This window comes from Pipra filicauda, unplaced genomic scaffold, assembly GCF_003945595.2.
Source record: "Pipra filicauda isolate LSUMZ 115617 unplaced genomic scaffold, ASM394559v2 scaffold205_size1947385_pilon, whole genome shotgun sequence".
NCBI classification, from domain to species: domain Eukaryota; kingdom Metazoa; phylum Chordata; class Aves; order Passeriformes; family Pipridae; genus Pipra; species Pipra filicauda.
Genome location: NW_024104316.1, coordinates 1,776,672 through 1,798,658, shown reverse-complemented (window position 1 = coordinate 1,798,658; position 21,987 = coordinate 1,776,672). Strand labels below are relative to the sequence as shown.

At 46.0% G+C, this 21,987-nt stretch overlaps 2 protein-coding genes across 4 annotated transcripts in view; one reads left to right on the top strand and one right to left on the bottom strand.

Moving 5' to 3' along the window:
* The window catches only part of CPNE2 (copine 2), a 44,679-nt gene extending 40,850 nt beyond the window's left edge, over positions 1–3,829 (top strand). For both annotated transcript variants that reach the window (XM_027716248.2, XM_027716249.2), the window contains exons 15-16: positions 2,145–2,381; positions 3,242–3,829. In XM_027716248.2, the coding sequence (XP_027572049.1) occupies positions 2,145–2,381; positions 3,242–3,349 (345 nt within the window). In that variant the 3' untranslated portion in view covers positions 3,350–3,829. The remainder of the gene's footprint in view (positions 1–2,144; positions 2,382–3,241) is intronic.
* Positions 3,830–6,889: 3,060 nt separating this feature from the next.
* Positions 6,890–21,824, bottom strand: PSME3IP1 (proteasome activator subunit 3 interacting protein 1). Of its 2 annotated transcripts, none has more exons than XM_027716232.2 (7): positions 21,741–21,824; positions 18,525–18,670; positions 18,250–18,348; positions 14,889–15,010; positions 10,736–10,869; positions 8,722–8,786; positions 6,890–7,628 (listed from the first exon to the last, which is right to left on the bottom strand). In XM_027716232.2, the coding sequence occupies exons 2-7, from the start codon at positions 18,652–18,654 to the stop codon at positions 7,411–7,413; spliced, it is 768 nt and encodes a 255-aa protein (XP_027572033.1). In that variant the 5' UTR covers positions 18,655–18,670; positions 21,741–21,824; the 3' UTR covers positions 6,890–7,410. The 2 variants fall into 2 exon arrangements, with proteins under 2 accessions (XP_027572033.1, XP_039236815.1); XM_039380881.1 differs by lacking the exon at positions 21,741–21,824 and adding an exon at positions 19,034–19,052.
* Between the last annotated feature and the right edge of the window lie 163 nt (positions 21,825–21,987).

The window sequence follows — 21,987 nt, the reverse complement described above, 5'->3', positions numbered from 1 at the left end:
GGGGAAGGATTAATAAGCTTCGGGGAATTAAAACACACCTTTCCAGCAGGGTCCTTGCATCAAAACCACCCCTTTTCTTACCTCATGCTGTTTGGTGCTGCCTAATCCCTTCAAGTCCTGCTCACCCGCCTGAGCCTAATTGCTGATATCGTTAGCAAATGATCAGGAATCATCCCCAGAGCCCACACGGATTCAGGGATCGGCCATTTTAACAACAGAAAGAGGAGAAAGGAGGAAGGTGCTGCTGGGGTGCTGTGCCAATGGAGACCCCAGATTGGCAGGACTCAGTTGTGGGGCCAGCCTGATCCCTGCTGTGCTCCAGCAGCTCCGGCTGTGGCAAGGCAGAGGTGCCACCCCAGCTGGGTACTGCGAGCCCAGAGGTGCCACCAGCACACCTGTCCTGCTGCCACTTACTGACACCACCACAATTGTCATCACTCCTTGGGGAATCTCCCACCAAAGCTCTCCTGCTGTGCCCGCTGCTCCCCTGCTGTAATCTCCAATACTTGTCACCCCAGAACAGCCCCTGGGCTTTGAGGCTGATCTTTGAGGCAGCAGCTCTTACTCCACTTGACCTCTGAAACATGTTGTGATAAACATTTGATGAGCTCTGCGCCCCCGCCCCTTTCCCTGCAGACTTTCCAGCATTTTTCTCTGATCCTGTTAAGGATTTCACAGAAAAAAAAAAAAAAAGAGGGAACAAAGGAAAATAGCTCTTCCTGTGTTTCTGGTACAGAGGCCAGGGGAGGAAGGGGAGAATCAGCTTAAAGTCTTTCCCATTACCAGCTGCTCCCCTCAAGGTTTTACTCTTCCTCACATGCTGGTTCCCAGACAGGGTCAGGCCCCAGTCCTGCTTCCAGTGATGACCAGTGCAGGTCCTCTCCTGAAGTTTAGTCTGGTACTCCAGACATAGATGTTGGGGTCCTGCTCTTCAGATCTATGTCTCCCCACAATTTGCTCTGAAAAGTTCGGATTTAGGGGAAAATGAAAGCCTGGGCAGTGCTCCACAGGCAGGGCTAACACATCAAAAAGGGGCTGGGGAAGAAGGGGCTGGCTGCTGCCCTGGCTTGGGAAAGACTCCTCACCCATGTCCTCGGGTTGTGTTTAAGCTTGACCCAGCCTTGTTTGTATTTGGAATTTAGCACTGGAGAGCATCAAGAGAAAACGAAGCTTAGGGAAGGTTTCAGGAGATGTGGGCTGGAGGAAGACCAAAAAAACAGGCTTGGGGCAGTGCTCCCTTTTTTGCTTTTCCAGGATGGCTGCACTAGTGGTTTTCAGAGGAAATGGAAAGAATGAGGAGAGGAACAAAGGGCTTTAATGTGCTTGAGTGCTTGTTTTCGTCATTTCTCCAGCACACGCAAGCTGCGTAATGTGCCAAAATTGAGCCATTACTTTCCCTGGAGACAGAGGAGACGGGAATTTTGGGGGTCCACATGCTCCAGATTTGCTGAGCTGAGTCCAGCAGGACGGTCTATCCGTCTGTTTGCTTGTCCATCCTCCCCCAGCTCTGCAGGACTGGCCCTGGTGCCCTCCTTTTCCCAAGGGAAGGGGAGCGGGTTCCAATGCTGCTGATCTGTCATCCCCCCATCTTGCTGGTACCCTCTGCACCCCCCTCAGTGCCTCCAATATCCACGGCTTTGTACAGGAGAGGGACAAATGCTGAGCATGGGACAGCCCTCCCCACCCCACAGCCTGGCACTGGAATACAGGAGATGCTCCCCATTGGTGCAGGGACACGTCGATGGGGAGCACCCCAAAACACACCCCACTGTGTGTGCAGGCACGGGGAGATTTCACCTCCCAGCTGGGCTCATGTCCCAGCCCCAAACTCCTCCTGGCCCTCACACAGAAGCTCTGCACAGGCTGGAGGTTGGTTTTATTCCATCATTAAGTACAGTACATCAGAAAAATATTTTTTGTGGGGGAGTTGGTTTGTTGTTTTTTACGATCTTTCAAAAATCAACACCTGGATTTCTGGGTTCTGCTAAAGGAGGTGATGCCAGCTGTCCTGGGAAGTGGTGAACCTTGCTCCCAAACACCCAGGGGACCTGCCACCCCTCAACATGTGGAGCATCCTGGCTGCTTACAGCCCGCAGGCTCTGGCATCCCACTGGGTCTGACCCTCTGCCCTTTCCCCTCCACAGCAATACTTCATCCTCCTCATCATCACGGACGGGGTGATCAGCGACATGGACGAGACGAGACACGCCGTGGTGCAGGCGTCCAAGCTGCCCATGTCCATCATCATCGTGGGGGTGGGCAACGCTGACTTTGCTGCCATGGAGTTCCTGGACGGGGACAGCCGGGTGCTGCACTCCTACACCGGCGAGGAGGCCGTGCGGGACATCGTCCAGTTCGTGCCCTTCCGGAATTTCCGCAACGTGAGTGTGGGCAGCGGGGAGGGGATCACAGGGAGAAATGGGGTGTCAGGCCTGGAAATGACCCTGGAAGTGGAGCAACACCGGTGGAGGCAAGAGGTACCTGCCCGTCTTACCGTCCCTCAGTGATGCTCTGTCACTGACCACGTAAATCAGCGCTGCGGGCAGGGACAACAGTGCTCCTCATCTCTGTGGTGGGCTCCACTGGAGCATCCCCCCTGTTCCTCCGCCTCCTGTTGTTGTCAGGCAGGTGGGAGCAAAAACCCGTGAATCATAACAGGGTCTGGGTTCCCACAGCAAGCTGGGGCAGCACTGGGCTCGCATCCCTCACCACAGTCCCATGCTGGCCTCTCCCATTCAGGCCTCATCCAGCACCTGTGATGTGCCACACACCGAGGGCTTAATGCCCTGCACCCCTGGGCCCTCCTGGTGCTGGTAGAAATGGGCAATGCCAGGACTGGCCACACACATGTCCCCTCTGTGGGATTATCCAGGAGTCAGCCCTGGGTCAGACACTGTTGCTGGCACAGGATTGCCCACGGATGCAGAAAATCAGCCTGTGCTTATCTCCCCACTTTTTGCAATTAATCAGTGTCTTTCTGTTCCGCTTCTTGTTACTCACACCCAATTTTTCTGACCTACCCAGGATGTTTTATTCCTCCCTACCAGTGAATTACCTCCTGTAGGGCAAGTGTAGTATAGAATATAACAATCCCAGGTGTATAAAATGCTGGCTGCCAGTAGACTCTAGGGGGTATTAAATGAAATGCCACAGTCTGGAGTTGGGGACAGCCCAGCCATGTTTGCTTGGTTGGTCCCCTATGGCTGTTCTAACGCTGGTGTTGGTTCTCTCTGGCCCACAGGTCCCCAAGGAGACCCTGGCCAAAGCTGTGCTGGCAGAGCTGCCCCAGCAAGTCGTGCAGTACTTCAAGCACAAAAACCTGCCACCCATCAACTCGGAGCCCGCGTAGAGCTGTGCCAGGCTGCTCCCTCTGCATGTTGCCGAAGCCTGTTGGTCCTACCGAAAGCGCATTCCACATGCTCTTAAGAGAAGAATACCCTCCCTGAAACACTTTGTACTTCTTAATTTAATTGCTAAGTTCCTAACACTCATCCCAGCGAAGCGTCTGGATTCATTTTGTACAGTCTTGGCCCCAGGTAACACTAAGCAGCCAGGCCATGCCTTGGTCCTGCTCTGTTGAGTCACTTTTCAGTATTGAATGTACTTTGTAAAATTTCAGTGGAACAGGATACAATTTTTATGATCAAAACTTGCTTTTTCCAAGCAATGAAATGCTTAATATATTATTATCATTCAATGAACTGGTCGTTGTATAGTTCATGTATTTGTGTTGTACCTGTACATCTGTCAGGCTCTGTGTTCATTTTTATACTGTGTACATGTTATATTTGTTATACTCAGGTTAATAAAGAAACTCGGACATTTAAAACAAGGGTCTCCTAGATGGGAAGGTCTGGGAGCAGCTTACGTGGTCAGCAGTGCTGGGTGTTTGGGAGTCACCCCAAATGGCCTGTTCTGGTCCCTCAGTCGCTCTCTCTGCTCACTGTTTCTACTCTTCGTGCCCTGGAATCAGCCCAGGCTGTCAAGGGCAGTGTGCCAGAGGGGGATTTACTGAAAGTGGACGTGGATGTCCAAGGGAGGGCAGCATCCCCTCTGTGCCTGCCTAAGCTAAGGGCAGGGGCCTGGTGTGTGCACACATGTGTGTGCTTGGAAAAACACTGGTGAACCAGTGATGAACCACCAAAAGAAGTTTCATGGTTCACTGCTGCTTCATCTCTAGAAATTCTTCCGAGTCTGAGTAACAGAAGCTCCCTCCTGCCTGGGCTGGGTAATGAAATCCGGCTCTCCAGCAGCTCCTTTGAGCTGCTCATCAGCAACGTGTTATCTTCAGTGCTAATTGCTGCTTTCTGCTGTTCTTAACTAGATTAAGGTCTTTTGAAGCTGAATATGCTTCAAAACGTCTGGCGGGGATCACCAGCCATACTCCAAACTCAAGTAGACTTGACCTCCCTTTTCCCTGTCAGCGGAAGCGCTTCAGGTGGGAGGTTGGTGTCCACTGCACACACACGTGCTCCTGGCTGTGCTCTCTGCCACCAACCACCAGCAAACGTGGGGCTGTCACTGCTGCCCCCCAGGCACCAGCACAGGGGCTGCCCCAGGCAGTCCCACAGCACCAGGTCAAAGCTGTCAGAGAGGCCCCGAGTAGGCTCCAAGCAGGCCCCGGGTGAGCTCCATCCCTTGGGAGAGGGGGGAGTGCTCCGAGAAACCTTTGCCTTGCAAAAACACCCTGGAAGGGAAAATAAACAACCAACACCACCCTTTTCCAAAAGGAGAAGCAGCTCTGGAAGAGTGGCTTGTTTGAAATAATGCTGTATCCAGCTCAGCTTCCAGATCGAAGTGTGTGGCTTTGGAAAAATTGTTGGGGTTTTTTGTTGGTTGTTTTTTGTTTTTGTTTTTGTTTTTTTTTAATTTCCATAAGAGAACCTCACACGCAGCTGCAGAAGCTCGTAAGCTCTTCTAGTAGAGTGTTTGTGGGGGTTTGTCGTTTTTTTTAACACCTCTCTGAAGCTTCAACAACTAGCACAGACAACGAGCCGTTTATTGAGCTATCCCTGGGGAGGGGCTGAAGCACACATGATGCAGTCATGTTTTTTTCTTAAAATAACAACAATAACAAAAAAACCAACAAAAAACCAAACCAAACAAAAAAAAACCCTAAAAACTCCCCAAACCACCCAACCAACCAAAACAAAAAAAAAAAACCCAAATCAAAACAAAAAAAAAATACCAACCCCCTCCCCCCCCAAAAAAAAAACAAACCAAAAAACAAAACACCCAAAAAAAATCTAAATCTACCACTGGTCGCCAGAGTTGCTGGAACCAGCTGGAGTCAGCTTTGTCAGCCCCAGGGCAAGGTTACTGCCACAGCTGCCCTTTTCAGGTCTGATTTATCCTACATCCCATTCACTCTTCACTTCCCAGCACATCTCTCAGGGCACTGGAGTATTTTAAGGTCAGATGGCTTCTGACTGTAGGAAGGTAAATGGGACTAATGGATGGAGTGAGGAGCTGGGACAGCTCTGCAGTTTGTTTACATGGGCCAGGCCCTGAGAACAGCAGGGCTGACTCAGACTCAAAGGCATTCCCTAAGTGCCCTATTCTGTTCTTCTAGGAACAGGAGGAAAGTGGAGGGCTCTCACATCTGCTTTCCCTGGATTATGTCTCCCCCTGGCCTTGCACAGTCCACTATAACCACCATCACCCCCTCCTGATCTCACCTGCAGCCCCTCTGCACCACCATCACACCTGCTGCAACTGGCTGACAAATGCCACTATAAATTTCTGTCTAAATCAGCCATTTTGACTGCAGCTGTGCAAAATATCACTCAGGAAAATGGCCCCAGCATGCTCACAGCTGGGCCAGCCTGCTCTGACTCTCTAGTGAGATTTCTCATGTAGCTCAGTGCCAGGAAGGACACTGACAGCTCTCACACCATCTCCTCAAGGCTCCTGCAAATGCAACTTTCATCAAAAAACATGCATTTTGTGTGCACCACTTCCATTTCACTCCAAAGCTCAGTATAATGAAAGTCATCAAAAGCAAAGCATTAGGGAGGCTGCAAGAGATCTACCTATTTTCCACCTGAAAGTGCCATAATTACACTAGCTAGGGAAGAGGCAGGATAAACTCTGGAGCAAACACGGGAGGTGCCAGGAAGCCCAGAACAGGGGGAAAAAAAAAATCAGTGTGTTTGTAAGGATCTGATTGTGGAACAGGGCTGTGCAAACAGAAGGGGTATTTGGCTAAGGATAGCTTCATTGTGAGCATAACTCTCCCTGTTTTTCTTTGGGAAAATTCAACACTCAAGCTAAGGCACGAATCCAGTAAAGGCCTTCAGTTTTCACTGCTTTTAGCCCAGCTGCTCTCTCAGAAGTGCAGTACATAGAGCAGGGCTGTGAGGGACTGTCACAAAGACTCTTCCACCCCGAGCGGTCGAGCTGAGCTGTTCCAACCCTGTGACCTCCCATTAGCCCCGTCTGCACACACAGGAAAAAAGGATGGACCCTCAGCCGTCCTTCCTGCTCATGCCTGGCTCCTTGGTCCACCCATAAACATGTCCATGTAAGATTTCTTAAATTCAGTACATCTACAAGGATGATGTTGTTCTCCAGCTTCTGTACAAAGAGGTTTGGCTGAGCTGGGGAATCCCACCTGCTCTGGAGTCATGTTCTTCAGGACACTGCTGCTGAAAAGCTGAATTCCTCGTCAAGTGTGGGTGCAGGAGCAACAGCCTTTGAGCAGAAAAGCCAATTGCAGCTCCTGTGAACTCACCCAGACCAACAGTTTTCCATCACCACCTCTGCATTCGTAGGAGGCTGCCTTGTACCTCTCCTGGCTGGCGGTTTGAGGAAAGGGCTGATCGGGTAGAGCAGAAATTGCTTAATGGAACAAGAACAATTATGAATGGCACAAGCAGAGATAAAAAAATGCATTCAGAATGTCTTTAATCATGTAACACTAAAACTTCTTTACAGTGTCATGGCAATCTACACTTCACCATCTGCTCAAATTTGGTTCTGCCCCCATTTCTCAAATGCAGAATAAAAATGACATTTTAAAACAGAACACATGGCTGTTTCTACAAGACTTCACTGCTTCAAGTGAGTATTTTTGCTTGTTAGTCTTGTATAAACTTCTTAAATCAACATAATTCTTTCCGTAAGAATTGTAAAAGATAAAGCTCTCTCCTCCTTACCCTCAGACCTTTGTGACACGAGGTGTGCTTTCTGCTTTAGGATGGCAGCTTTTCCTCAAGGCTCAGTATGCACCCCAGAAATGGAAAGTTGGGAGTGGGGGGGAAGATATAATGAGTTGCTTTAGGAGCATCTGAGTGTATTAAGGTTTAGAGGTTAGCTAGAAAGATTATATTTGGGGCAGAGGGATGCGGCAAGCATCCATCAGGGCTTTGGAAGATACTCTGCACTACATTACACACGGAGGGATTTTTGTTATGGACCATCAAAGAAACTGTTGCCACGAAAGACAGAAGAGACAATCTTTCCAGTGGAATTAATGGTGCCCTCACTGTCCGAGCTGGACTCCGAATCGCTGCTCCCCGAGTAGGCGCCCAGGCCCGGCAGGATCCCAATGCACACGGCGGCTGAGGGACAGTGCACTGTGGAGCCTCCCACGGAGCTGCTCCCCAGGGGAACACAGGAGGGTTTTTCTGGAAGAGAGAGACCCCAGTCAAACACAGGGAGTGCGGGAAAGGCCTTTCAATCAGCCCAGGAACTGCCACGTGTCACTCACCTGCTTTTGCCATACAAGCAGCGGATGACTGCAGGATTTAATTAAAGCATAAGGCAGCTTTATGCTGCAATAAAGCCATTCTGACAGGAAGGACTTGCTACCTCAGGGGATTTTTTTTTTTTTCTCATCACTAGTTTAAGCCCAGCTCTATGCTGGCATTACAGATTTTTTATTCTAAAGCTGTCAGTTTGATGCTTGTCAAGTACCAAACCCACTAAATAAGAATAAATAGCTCTGCTTTGTGTAGCTGAGTATTTTTTTTTGCAATGTAACAGCACAGTTGAGGAAAAGTTTTATTCCATCGTTCTGCTAGTCAACATCTCCCATCTTCCATGGCTAATTAATTATTTCCACTGTTCTGAAAGTTTACTGAACAGAAGGAGATTCAGGAAGCGCCTTGGGTTGTCATTACACAATTGCAGCTCGCCCGATTTGTGTCAGAGTATCTCGACAGCAAGTCAAGTGCAGCCCTGACAGCTAAGGCTGAAACACAGCTTAATTTTTCTTCTAGTTCCTCACAGTTTTCTGAAACAAATTGACTTCAGGATGGACAGAATCACATCATAGCATGAAAAGTTAAAGTGGATGTATACAAATACATCCAATGCTGCTGTGAAGAGGAAGGGGATGAGCAGCTCTCCATGTCTCCTGCCAGCAGAATAAGCAATAGGCTTGAAATGCACCCAAGGAGACTCCCCTTAGTTACCAGGTAAAACTCTTTCAGATTAAAATCAGTTAAGCATTAGAATAAACTCCCTAAGGAGGGTGCACAGTCTCTGTCTGTGGAGACTTAAGAGCAGCTTAGACAAACATCTGTCAGGACTGGTCCAGGCAGGGAACCTGCAGCCCTCTTTCCTGTGAAGGCTGTTGGCACCTACATTTACCATTTCTACTGCTCTAAGAGAGTCTGTGCTGCCTTGCACAATGAAGGACCAGAAAAGCAAAACCAGGTTTTACCCCAAGCCAGCTGCTGTTCAGTGACAGACACACATGGAGAAGTCGAGACATACCTTGATTCTTTTCATCGTGATCAGTATCTAATTTCAACCTCTTCACACTGTTACCACCATCTGAACTGTGGAAAAAAATAAGAAAGTGTCTTGTTCCTCATAAGCAACCACTTAATTACAGTGAAGTAATTGATACATCTTTGCCAAAAATGCTACAGTGAATGCCAGCAGGATCCCCTGATGACCATCACCACTTCTGATTGCCCTTAACTGGGGCTCCCTGAAGAATGTGCAGGATCCAAGGAAGCGTCAACACCTACACTGCTATCACCTGTTAACCTGGGAAATGGGAACACGCCTCTGGGAGCCCAAGTGAAACCTCCTGCACAGCAACCCAGAGCCACCTATCCAGTGGGATGTACCCCACAGGAGACTGGGAATGACTGCCTGAGCTTCAGACACCTCACACGACCACAGCCTTGCACATGTGGATGGTCACCACACTTGCTGGTGCAACATCCGTGGCTTTCCCCTTCCCCCTCCTACAGAGCCTGTTCTAAAATGTCTGAAAATCTTGCACCCAGTAAGAAGCCCAGTAGGTTTTGCAGCAATTCACACACAGCTGCAGTACCTAGAAAAGAGTCCTTCCTGGGGGAAAGGAACATGACCCAGACTTCTGACTCTTCAGAGCTTCTATAACTCTCCCCTGCCACTGCTCAGATTCCATTCCCCCCACCCTGCATGTTCCGAATCCTAAGACATCCACAAAAACAAATGCTTCCCAGCTTCAGCTGTGATGAACTGATGAAGTAAGAGCATTATTATGCATTAACTCTTTTCTGTCCCTGTCAGAACATGCAGTACAGACAAAAGGTTACTCTGTGCAAGGAGCTTTTAATAGCAATACATCCTTTACAGGAAATTACAAAGCTCAGGGAGCAGATGTTGAGCTCACACTACACTTGCTTTGGGCCACTTTGCAATAGAAGATAAGATGGCAAAAATAGAAGACTGCAAAGCAAGTCTGCAATGGCATTGACATGTCAGTTAAGATGCTCTCTTCAAAAAGATGCCATCTGCAGACTTCAGAAGTGCCATTAAGCACATGCCAGCTCCTTTTCTACATCCTACTGGGTTAAGTACTAATAGTTACAAGACAAAACCAACATTGTTGGCTGCTTGTTATCAGTTCGGGGTTTTTCTTCTCCGCTTTCCGAAAACCCAAACTACCACCCAACCCCACACACATTAAGTGGTGGAAGTGCTTACTTCAGTTTTCAGACATGCAATTACTGCTGTACTGGGAGCTAAACATCACCCTACAAGATAAGCTTCTAAAATAATCTTGCATTCTCTGAGACGATTCAAACACACTGACTGAATTTGGAGATACCAGTAATCATCTTAAGTATTAGATGATTCATCTCTGGGAAATAAGTCTGGTCCCACATGCCTAGTTTCTCCATAACCTGTGGCACACCAGCAGCTGCGTTTGTGGGCCAAGATCAAAACAGCAAACACGTCACAAGCCCAGCTGCCATCTCCCTGGGATGGAAAGGGTGGTGATGTATCAGTGCAAACGACTGAGGAACAAGGGAAGTTTGCCTGATGTCCCCAGGACCAAACTGGTACACAAAGCTCTTCTCTTGTAACTTTGTCTCCCACATGCTGCCCCCAGCAGCAATTAAAACAATCCATTGTAAGCACAGGTGAAATGGGCTGATCCATTATGCAAATGTGAATGAATTCACTTGAGTGAGGTGACACTGATATCTATAAATAGAGATGTAAAACAGATTCCCTCTAGATCCCCAAGCAGGATTGCCCAAGCACTCTAGAATGAAGAGTCTACCCACTTGCTTTACACACACTTATCTATTTGAATTGCTTCATGTTTTTCCCCACAGTTTGTGAGAGCCTATAGAAACAAGGCTGGTCTTTTCTTGTACCTTCCCCCTTTTTTCTTTAGGGCTAAGGTTTACACCTCACTCTCTGGAGGCAGTTTTGGCCTGCCTCCCTTTACACTGCTAACTGGGTTCCGTTCCTCATGAATTTATAGAGGTGTGAAACTAACCTTCTGTGTTTCACAGCTCCTGCCAACAGCTTTGCCTGAGAGAATTTGTTCTTGTTTTCCACTGACTTCATGGGCAATTTCTTCTCAGTTTCCTTCTTTGGGTCCATACTGACTCCCACTTTGGTGAGAGTGCTGTGAATTAAGGGTTAAGGATCAACTGGAAGGAACAGGGAGAACAGACACTTCCTCTCGGATATATTTAGCCAGCTCTGCTGACAGCAACGACCGAAGTTCATTCACATATTCTATCAAAATAAACTTATTTGTAATGACATTTAGCTGGTACCCTCAGCCAAAACATAACAGGACCTCACCCTCTGGGGTCAGACCTCCCTCAGGTATCAATACCAGCTCTCCCTGTGAAGACATCCAGGCAGCAGCCCAGGAGCTGCTGCTCTGAAGCCAGAAAGGTGCAACACATGACACCCAGCACCCACAAACATACCCATCATCCTGCCTTTACCTAAAGGCCTTAGAAAAGCAAAAAGGTCAGGCTTGGACCAAAACAAACAAACAAATCAAACAGGCAATGCAGTACTTCCCATTTTATGGAGGTCGACACATTTGTAATTCATATTTGCTGCTCCAAACTCTAATCCTTACCAAAAAAACTAAGTAGCAATATGTGTGCTCACTTCCACTCCTAAACCTTCCTTTTGCTGAGCCCAGCAGATTTCAGCCTACCAAGGCAAAACAGTTCCATTTTCAGCTTTGGCATTTATCACTGTCTTTTCAGCTCCTCTCTCTGTAAGGGCCACAAGGCTGTTACTGCTGGTCTGAGCACCAACCCCAAGAGGAAGCAGACAGATTGATTAAGGGTGAACGCGGTCCAAGATTCACCCAAAAAACCTGCGACTGCACAGAAAAACTAAGTAGTTTAAAACAGTGTTAGCAAGGTGGGATGCAGATGAAACCTATAATACTTAGAGAGAAGCTTAAGCAGGTTCTCAGACAGGATAAGGAGGAGCTGGGTCTCTGTGTTATCAAGGCCCACTCACTGCACACACCCTGAACAGGTCTCCTGTGGCAGGACCCAGTCCTGCCCTGATAACATTTAATGCCCATCTGTATTTGGTGAAGAGAGGTCTGTCAAAGGCCCTGCTTGTTCATGAGGTGCCATGGGAGTCACACAAGCTTCTGCAAAACTCACAAACTGCACACAGTGAAGGCAAATTAGCCTAATTTCAAAGCACGTTTATAAACTCACATCTATCTTTCTAACAGTTTCTTTGACTCCAGTTGCACAGCTGGAGTTTCACAGATACCCCAGTCACTGCAGACAAATACTAGATAGGGAATTTCATGTTGATGGACCATATATTTTGAAGCCACAGCTTTTTTTCCCCACTGAACATCTGCAAATCAAACTCTTACGCTTTGGTTTGAAGCGACACACTCGGCCTCCAATCAGAAGGGTTCAGATGCCACTCCTTATTAGATTTTCCTAAGGATACAGCAGTAACTCAGATTGCTTCTTACCCCAACCAAGTCTTCTCAGCCAAAACCACTGTTCAATTTTATTCCTTTTTAGGATGGCACAGGAGTGCCATCCTGTGGCTATCCAAAGCCATCTGAAAGCTCCTTGTGTCGAACGCAGTTTGATGTTGCGACACACGACTCCTTCCACCCACTGCAGTGTTCAACTTCCACACTTTAGTCCATCACCTTGTTATGTTCTAAGACTGCACTAAAAAAGCCCAGCTGAGGAACCCAAAGGCTTCTCTTTTAAAAGATACCAAATTACAGGCTTTTCACTTCTGTCCAGGATGGCATTTCCCTAAAACTCCTTAACTAGAAAGGCTCAGCACATTTTTAGTAGATATTTTATACATACTGCTGCCATTAGCAAATGTAATGCTATACCCAGCCAAGAAGTGTTCCCCCTCAGGAAGACAACATCAGAAATAAACCTCTCAATCTAAATATCAACTGCATTAAACAAGCTGTCCTACAGAAAAACCTGCTTCTTGGAAGGGGGATGGTTCCCACATATATATATAGGTGTGAAGACCAGAGGATGTTGTTCTCAAACACTTCTTGGATCTGACTTCAAAAAATATCTGCAAATCTTTAATCACTGTCAGACCAGTGGGGTCTGGATAAGGTAAGGAGCAAACACACCTAGCTATTCATGCAAGAGGAAGGAAAATTCCTGGTCATCCATGCATATGAATTTCTTATGCTTATGAGTGCACTAAAATATTCCAAAGTATGGTTACCCTCAAGATATATGATTTCATGATTGTTCAACATAAAACAAAAAGAAGAAAAAAAAAAAACAACTCCGTACTTGAATATTTATGTAAGGTTTACCATTAAATTAATGCCTCTGGGTAGCTTAAACTGGATGCTATACCAGGAAAAAGAGCAAAAAATCAAACCCAGTGGGTTGACATTCCTCCTATTAGTTTGGGAGGGCACTTGAACAGTACTTCTAGATGCAGCATATTTGCCTAGTGCCCACTTTTTTTTTGTCACTATGGTGATAAACCATCAGTAACAACCTGCAGATGCAAAAAAACACCTTTTGCATTTTCAGAAGAACACCACCAAAAATTCCAAATGCAGACGAATCATTTTGCAAGTTGCTCTGAGATTGCTTGAAATATTATGGTTAAATAAAAAAAATTGCAAAGAAGAAATGGAACGGGCAACGCTTCCCAGTTTCCCACAGGATGAGGTGACTATAAAACATTTCCCCTCCCTCCACCCCATCAGCAGTAAGTTCTACAGATTCATTTACAGCAAGACTTCAGACCCAGAGGCACCAATATTACTAAGACTGCAAAGACTGAGGTAAGATGGCCTGTACACCTTGATCAGGCCCTGCTCAGGAAAATTCAGGATCAGTGTGTTATGTGGCTAATTCAAGACAACTCCAGACCCCCTCTGGGCTGGTATGGTTCACCCCAGATGAATGTGACATAAGGAGAGCTGGCAGCTGCTGCCCCAGCACAGTCTTACACTGCACAGCTCCAGATCAGCCAGACCCGCGAGCAACATCACCCAAACTAAATATAGCCCATGAACATCCCATTATTAGGTCCAACAAATCAGGAAAATACTCCAAATCCAACAACTAGCAGCAGCCTGTTTCTGGAGTAAAAAAATGCATCAGTATTTCTTTTACTTACACACATTCCTGAGCTAATTTAGATGCTCTTCACAGTACTCACCCTCCAAGCTGTAAATCATTGACTAACACAAAGTAAGGCCGATCTTTGTAGCATCAGTACTAACCAGTTTTATGTGCTGACTGGTTTTGGTCACCTCCTTGTGTACACAAACTCTTTTATTTATACTAAAGCATCCTTGAGAACTTGTATTTTGTTCACTGATGACTTAACAGCAATGGAGACAAAGATTCAATCTGCACAGATTCAGTAAACCTCAAAAAAGCAACATTTTGCTTAGCACAGAAATCATCGAGTCATTCCAACGCCCCTTGACTGGCACTAATCAGAGAGAAAAAAATCCTATATTATTCTCTAGCACATCTTAAAGAAAATTTGGCATTTAACAGCAAAGCCAAACTGTGCTGCTCTCAGTACTGCCTACAAGTGTGTATTACCCAAAGGAGCCAAGTCTCCATGGGCACTGACTTCCCAGAAGAAAGTCAGTGCATTGGGACAGATGTATTTAATTTCTCATCCTGCAGATATCAGCAAGGGAAAAAAGAATCTAATACTTCAAGAAGAGATACAAGAGAGAGCAATTTGAACATTATTTCAAACAGGTATGTTGAAATCAAGCAATATGCAGGTAAAAAAATTAAAAGACAGCATTTACGTTTCAGTAAGAAGACAAAAGCAGATGATTAGAAATAATAGGATGTTTTTCCTTTGTGCCCCCTTTCTGGTTTTAGTGATGGTATTTCATGCACTCAGTAACAGAAAAAAACCCAACCCACTACCAAACCCCAAAACAATGGAGAGGGGAGAAGGAAAGAAAAGTACCAGGGATATGTGAGGGCTGAAGGGGGGAATATCAAACATTACAGTGGTCTACAATGAAAACGTTAAACTCTGAAAGTCTATCACTGTACATGTTCTGTAAAGCAGCTTTATAAAAAGAATGTCAATGACAGAACAAAACTACAGCCCACTCTTACCCTCCTCTAGGTAACCACCAGCCATTTTAATGCAAAGGATATTCTGTACTCGTTAAGTTCTTTCAGCTCTTCTTCCCTTCGTTGCTTTTCTAGTAGCTCTTGCTGCCGAGAAACCTCATCAAGGAAATGTGTCTCATCTTCATCTAAGCCTCTTACCATATTTTCTGAATAAAGAAAAGAATGCATATTGATAAGCTAACACCACTTAGGAAGCAGACAATTATTGTGTGTTACTTCATCACTGTCTTACAACATTTTCCAATGACTTCAAACAGCCCCATAAATGTAGGGAAGTGTCCACGTCTCACATACAACATTTCCAGGATTGCCAAGGTAGGAAAATTTGCACTGGGAACACAGGGAGCAGAGTCCTGGGTGAGTGAGTGAATGGGGTACTCCAGCAGCCACGCTGCTGTGCCAAGGAAAGGGTACAAAGCAAACTCCACAAGCTCTCTGCTGGATCGTGTAATTAAGGAATAAAAATACTTCCCAGTTAATCATCCTGGATGCTAACAAGGCAACACTCAAGCACAAAAACTGCAACAAACTCACACAGTTTGAACACAACACTATTGCCACAGAGAGAAGCCGTGAAATGCTGTTGGACTTGCCAATATAATTAAGGAAAATTGACCTTAATTGAAAACTTAAAAGTTTTCAGACAGGCAGCCTTTCTGCAGTTCTGAAACACCATTTGGAACAGGTTACACAAAATAAGGAATAACCACAATAAGCAATGATTTGGCTTCAGACACTAAGTTTAAACCTGTCTTCTCAGAATCTCTTCTTAAACCAACCAGTAACAGGAAAAAACCACATTACTTCTCCCCATAAATCTTGCTTCAAAGTAGGAAGTACATTTTCTTAAAACAATTAGTCAACTAATTGATACTAACATCTGTTTAAACAAATAATTTTAAAAAAAGTAGAAGCAAGACAACTCCTAAATTCCAAATACAAATAAATTCTTTCTAAACAGACTACCCTACATTAAGGAAAGTACAGGCTGGTGCAGCAGGAAGGTCTTTTATTTCCTGCTCTGCAGAAGTTCAACATCTCTTGATCAAATTATTTAGTTAAAAAGTTAATAAAAATATTTTTTAGAAAAAAACAAGTCTTGCTGTTTGTAGTCATCCTCAGAAAATCTTAGCCCAAACATCACCCTCAGTCTCCATTAAAGTTTAATTCTGTGGGAGGATTTTTAGGCTTTTACATGAGGTCACCGTGTTTTTTTTTCAATCTTCACCCACATAATCAAGCCCTATTTGTTTTAATAGCAAACTAAGAAACCCATTTACACTGATAATTGGCAAGCTTCTGCCTTTGACAGAAAAGCTCTAGAAATCAATTACTATTTGAGGTTATTTTATAAAGGCTGATCCCTACTCCTTCCAACTCATGCAGAGCTCATTCATAAATCTTTAAACAGTAACTTGTAGCACTCACTGCTACTGCTGAGGGCCCCTCCAGAGAGCAAAAGCAGTGAAACTCAGGACACTTTTTGAAGCAAATGACATGAATTAATTTAATTTTCTGCTTGTCTCATCTGCAAACTAAGAGGAAGGCTGCTACCCATTCCAGTACTCGGTTTACTGAAGCAAAGGGAAGATGTTGCAGGTCTAATACAACTGGGCAAGGGAAACTATTACTTTGAACAGTTATTGGAAGCCCTTCCCATCCAGGCTGACAGCAGTCAGTTTTTGGGTGGCTCCTTGGGCAAGAACTGCTTAGTCACATCAGAGATGACTGGGAGCAAAAGTTTACTGAAGTAAACTGGAAACTCTCCAGCTGGAAAGAATCCTGTAGGTCCAGTTGAGACTCTAATGCATTAATTATAGAGATAATGACATTATCTGTATTTGCCACTTTTCACCACCAAAACTAAGTGAAACTCAAGAGACTGGAAAAAACTTTCACTTGTCCTTATTTTGGTTACCACAATTGTGCAGAAAGAAAATTTTTAAAGTTCCATTATAGAGAATACTGGGATTATTTTCTCATTTAAAATGCTCTACCAGTCTACCAAAATTACTTTACTTTGAAAAGGAAGACATTCTTGCAATGCTGAATAGCCAAGCAGAAAGAACTGCTCGTCTGTAAATCAGTTTTTATCTACATAAAAGTTTTAGAGTAAGTTCATGCGTCAACGCAAACACAATTCTTCAGCATGAAAGTTTCTCCTCTGAAGTTCCCTCATCAGTTCTGACTGATAAGAATGACAGTGCACTAGACTTGTTTTCTACTCCTCAAAAATTCCCATGGACAGAAAAAAACACTTATGAACATTTTAAGGCAAATTCAAGCACATTAGGGGACAAATCTTGTCACAAATGGCCAAACTGGCTGAAATCTGATAAGGTAAACCAGTGCTCCACTGATCTTTAGTTTATCAGTTCCTCCCACTTACCTTCTCTCAAAGAAATGTGGCTACAGGAATGATCCTAAAAGCATCAACTACACACCAGGAATGGCAACCACAGTAATCAGTGATGTACCCAACAGCATCTGCTGGGGCAGCTTCTAAGAACCCAAAGACTGAGCCATAGTTTTGTTCCATCACAAATACAAGAGAAATTCTAGACAGAATCCAGTGAGCCAAAGTGGAGCTTAAAGCACACACAGCTTGAGGGTAAGGCTTCCAGCTAAAGAACCAAAATCAATTAGAACCCACCTTAAAATGGAGTCCCACAGTATCATCCTCACTTCTCTTTATTTAGAGCCAATAGCTCCCTTTTTCCCAAAAAGGTTGACTAATAATTTTCTAGTTCTCATTATCATCTTTGCACTCAGCAGCACATACACAGATGATACAATGCAAAGGATTTTTCTATAAAATCAGAAAGTCAAACATCAGTAGAAATTAGTTCCCATTTCATCAGAACAGTTAAACATCTACTTTTTGAAGAATCAACACCTGGAAGTTTATTTCTTCCAAATAATACTCTTAAGTCTCAAATCACTTTTGAGTCAAATAATGACAGCTTGGAAATGTAACAGCTGCTGTAGCAGGATTTCTGTTATTGACTGAAGCACAATGGTCTTGTGTTAAAGCATGAGTTCAAGAGTCACAAAACCACTTCACATTTTCACTTTCCCATGGATTGCTGTCAGGTTTTGGTTTTGTGGGTATTTTTTATTTAATGTGCCATACAAGCCTAGCATTAGGCACTTTACAGGAATGCAGCTTCAGAACTGCAAACCACTTTTGAGTTTTGCATGTGTGCAGTGCTGCCTCGGTGCCCAGAGCAGCACTGAGAAACAGTTACTTGAGAAACCCAAGATTCCAATAACTCTTCTGAAGCCTCTGTTTCCCTCTCTGAGAGGCACACAGGACACAGGGATATGTCCCTTACTTGTGTACAGCTGTTGCACACAATACATTCAGTTTGCTGCTGGTGCTTACTGAATTTAAATTGCTCCTCAAACTCCTGCTGCTTCTTTTCTCTCTGTTCCTGCAGTCTTTCATACAACGACCGTGGGTCATAGGCCTCCTCTGGGCATTCTGAAAGGAACAAACCACATGTCAGAAACACTAAACTGCCAACAGTTCTTAGTCTCTTCATATATAAAAACCTTTTGAAATTACAGAATAGCAGCCATTGCCTTTTATTCCTGCTTTCCACAAAAGTGAAATATTCTCAGGTCTTTTTCCTGTACTTATTAAAGCCTATCCCATACCTTTTGGATCCTCAGGTTTCCGGACCTTTTCCCATTCCTCTTGCCTTCTCTTCCGTCGCTCCTCGAGCTCCGACTCAGACACAAACCTCTTGTTAATCACAAGGTCAGCAGTACCATCTCCCCCATCCATTGTGGAATAGTCTATCCTAAAAACACAATGGGAAAGAGATATCAGGGGGTTTATTATACTTTTCAGTGAGTGAAACATTACTGAACTTCCTGAAAAACAGACCTGCTACCCTTACAGTAGCTTCAGTTCTCCAAAGAACACTGAACAGTAAGTACTGATTGAGATACCTACTCACTTCATAACTGCTAAAACTAACAGCACCACCCATTACTCCTTCTCTATTCTTTTCTCATAGTTATGTCTTCCCTGCTAGTTGTCTGCCTCAGGTTGCTTTTCTGAAAGTCATATTTTAATGGATTTTTTTCCCCCACTCCACTTTGTATTTACCTTGCTTAAATAAATATTTAAAAAAAATTAAACACCCCACACACACACCTACCTTCACATCCTTCTCCTTTTATGTCAGCTCTTACACCTCTCTGTCCTGGAGAAAGATACAGTTTATCTTTTTGCCCATCCTGTGAAAATTTGAGGAAGCTTGCCTGTTTCCAGTTGTTGAATACATGTATTTATAAGTGATTAACAGTGAGATTTCAGAAATTAGCAACTGTCCTGGCTTTGGCTGGGACAGAGTTAATTTTCTTCTTAGTAACTGGTACAGGTCTGTGTTTTGGGTTTGGTATGACAATAACACTGCTAACACTCTGAAGTTTTAGCTGTTGCTCAGCAGTGCTCATTCTAAGTCAAGGACTACTCAGTGTCTCACACTCTGCCAGCGAGGAGCTGCACAAGAAGCTGTGAGGGAGCATGGCCAGGAGAGCTGTCCCCAAGTGGCCAAAGGGATATTCCATAGAGCCATGACCACAGAACATCGTGCCCAGTATATAAACTGGGGGGAGCTGGGTGGGAGCTGCTGGCTGGGACAGGCTGGGCAGCGGGTGCTGAGCAACTGTGACTCTCTGTCTCTCCTGCTCAGTTGCCAGCTGGGGTTAAACCACAACAGCAATCCATCTCTCCAGCCTCAGCAGCCTTTTGCAGCTCCCTGCAGGCAGGAGAGCTGGGCTGGGACAGGCTGGGCTGGGGGCTCTGTCAGGGTTACATGGAGCTCGAGTGGGAGAGGGCACAGCCCCTTCCCACACTGCACAGCCACCTCTGCTTCACCATTTCAATACTAGATGTGGGGTGGAGATGCTTCAAGGAGTCACTCTAAGAAGGAACCTTAGCACCTGTAAGCCCAGGGTAAAAGAAACTGCTTCTATAAGTCTTAGGTGTCTCCTTTCAGAATTATTCTGCCAGCTCCATGCTACACAATGAAGCCATAATGCCTATTTTTACAACAGGAACACAACAAACACAGCTGCTCATTTCAAGTCATGCAAACCTCACTTTTTTTCTACCACCTTACTAATTCCTTGGTATAACTGCAGCAAGTACTTCAAGGACTAACAGATGATTGCCCCCAGTCCTGCCAAGTATTACTCATTTAGGATCTCACCCTGCCTGCCTGGAGACAACCCCAAACACTTACTCTTCCCGGGAGGAAGGGATGCAGTAACCCAAATAACGGAAGGAACCAGTTTATCATCCTTCCTTTGTACCACAAGGAATCAATCCTGCAGAAAGCCCTTAAAAAATTTTTCTTGGGGTATTGTTTGTAACACAAATGAAAAAACTGAGGTCTCAGGAGAAATCCAGGTTGGAGCACTGGACAAATCTTTGTTACAGCAGGATGCATTTTTAAGGTGGGAATTAGTAAAAGAAGACAAGACCAAAGGGTTCTCTTAAGAGGTGGGGAAACGAAGGACGGACCAAGGGCTGGTGATTTTCTCTTTCAACTTTTCCTTCATTCTTTTGCTTCTTTTTTAATATCTAACAAAAATCCACCACAAGACAAGTCCACTTTCCATAAAGCATGGAACACCTGCTCTTTTAGTGTCATTCCTGAAGGTGGTTCAGCTGGAAACCTACAGAGAAGATGAAAATTGAATCTCCCTCCTGAACACAGGTCCTGATCACAAGGGCAGCTTTCCTATCCCAGTGCTGCAGAAACAACATCATTTGTTTCTCCACTTGCTCATCTCAACCCAGCCATTTAGAGAGGAAACAAAAGGTTCCAATCAATGGTGACAGAAAGTCATAAAAATAAACTGAAGGAGAGAGATTCTGCAAGGGCACAGCATCCTCTGGGGACTAAAGCCTTCAGCAGCAAACCACCTGTCTTCTAGATCAGCCAGTTCACTTAGAGAACATGTTTTAAGATACATGAAGTGGATTAAGGTTTAATTATGACCTGACACTACAATCCTGAAAACTGGTGTCTGATTCAGCAAATAACAACTTTACTGACAACCACATCCTGGGGCACAGTGGAGGGGAAAAAAATAAACATCAAGCAGCATCACACTGAAGTTCACTTGCAGTCATAAAGTTTGCTAATCTTGTTTCCTTTTCCCTCTCCCGTCTGAAACACACACAAAATCCCCCAGACCTGACAAAATCCATGTGTTTGGCAACTTTCCCCCGTTTATCTATGTTTTTGCCTGGTGACTGTATTCTAGGGCTGTGTGGTCATTGCAAATGACAGAAGTTTCTGTCACAGCTGTAAACTGCAGCTTTTGATAACACCAGATAGCAACGTCCCTAGGATCAAAAAAACCACCCCCAAACTTCGCAGGCCTTGCCATCACCCAGGCTGGGACAGACCTGGAGCAGCGACTCTGTCTCGGGTACCAACGTGCAGCTTCTAATATATCAAATAGCAGAGATTACTTTACCTACCCCTTCAATCACCTCCGCGCCCCCGCAGCACATTAAACCACGAGCCCGGAGCCGCCGGGGACGAGTCGCTCCCCACCAGCCCCAACCCGCCCCCAGGCCTGGGCCCCGCTCCCTGCGGTGCCCGCGGAGCTCGGTGCGGGGAACTGAGCGCGGGGAACCCTCCCGGGGCCGCTCCGAGCCCTCCCCGCGCCCTCTCCTTCCCACCTCCCCTCAGCTCCTCGCCTCGGCCCGCCGCGCTCGCAGGGCCCGGGGTGGGCCCTCCCCGCCCCTGCGCCCGCAGTGCGCCACGACCCAGACGCGGCCGCTCTCCCCGCCCACACCGTCCCGTCCCCGCCGGCTGTGCCCGCCCCGCCGCCCCCGGCACGTACCGCGGCCCCTCAGAGCGAGCGGCACTGCCGAGCCCCCGGCGCCGCCATTGACCCCGCTCCCCTCGGCCACCGGCCCCGCCCCTTCCGTCCGCCTCGCCAACCGCGGGCCCGCTTCCTTGGCCGGCCCCGCCCACGCGGCAGCCAATCCCCGCCGCCCTCACGGCGGGGCCGGGCGGCGCGCGGAGGAGCCGCGGGTTGGCTGGGCGGGCGAGCGTCAGGGCGGCCCCGCGCCGCGATTGGGTGAGGC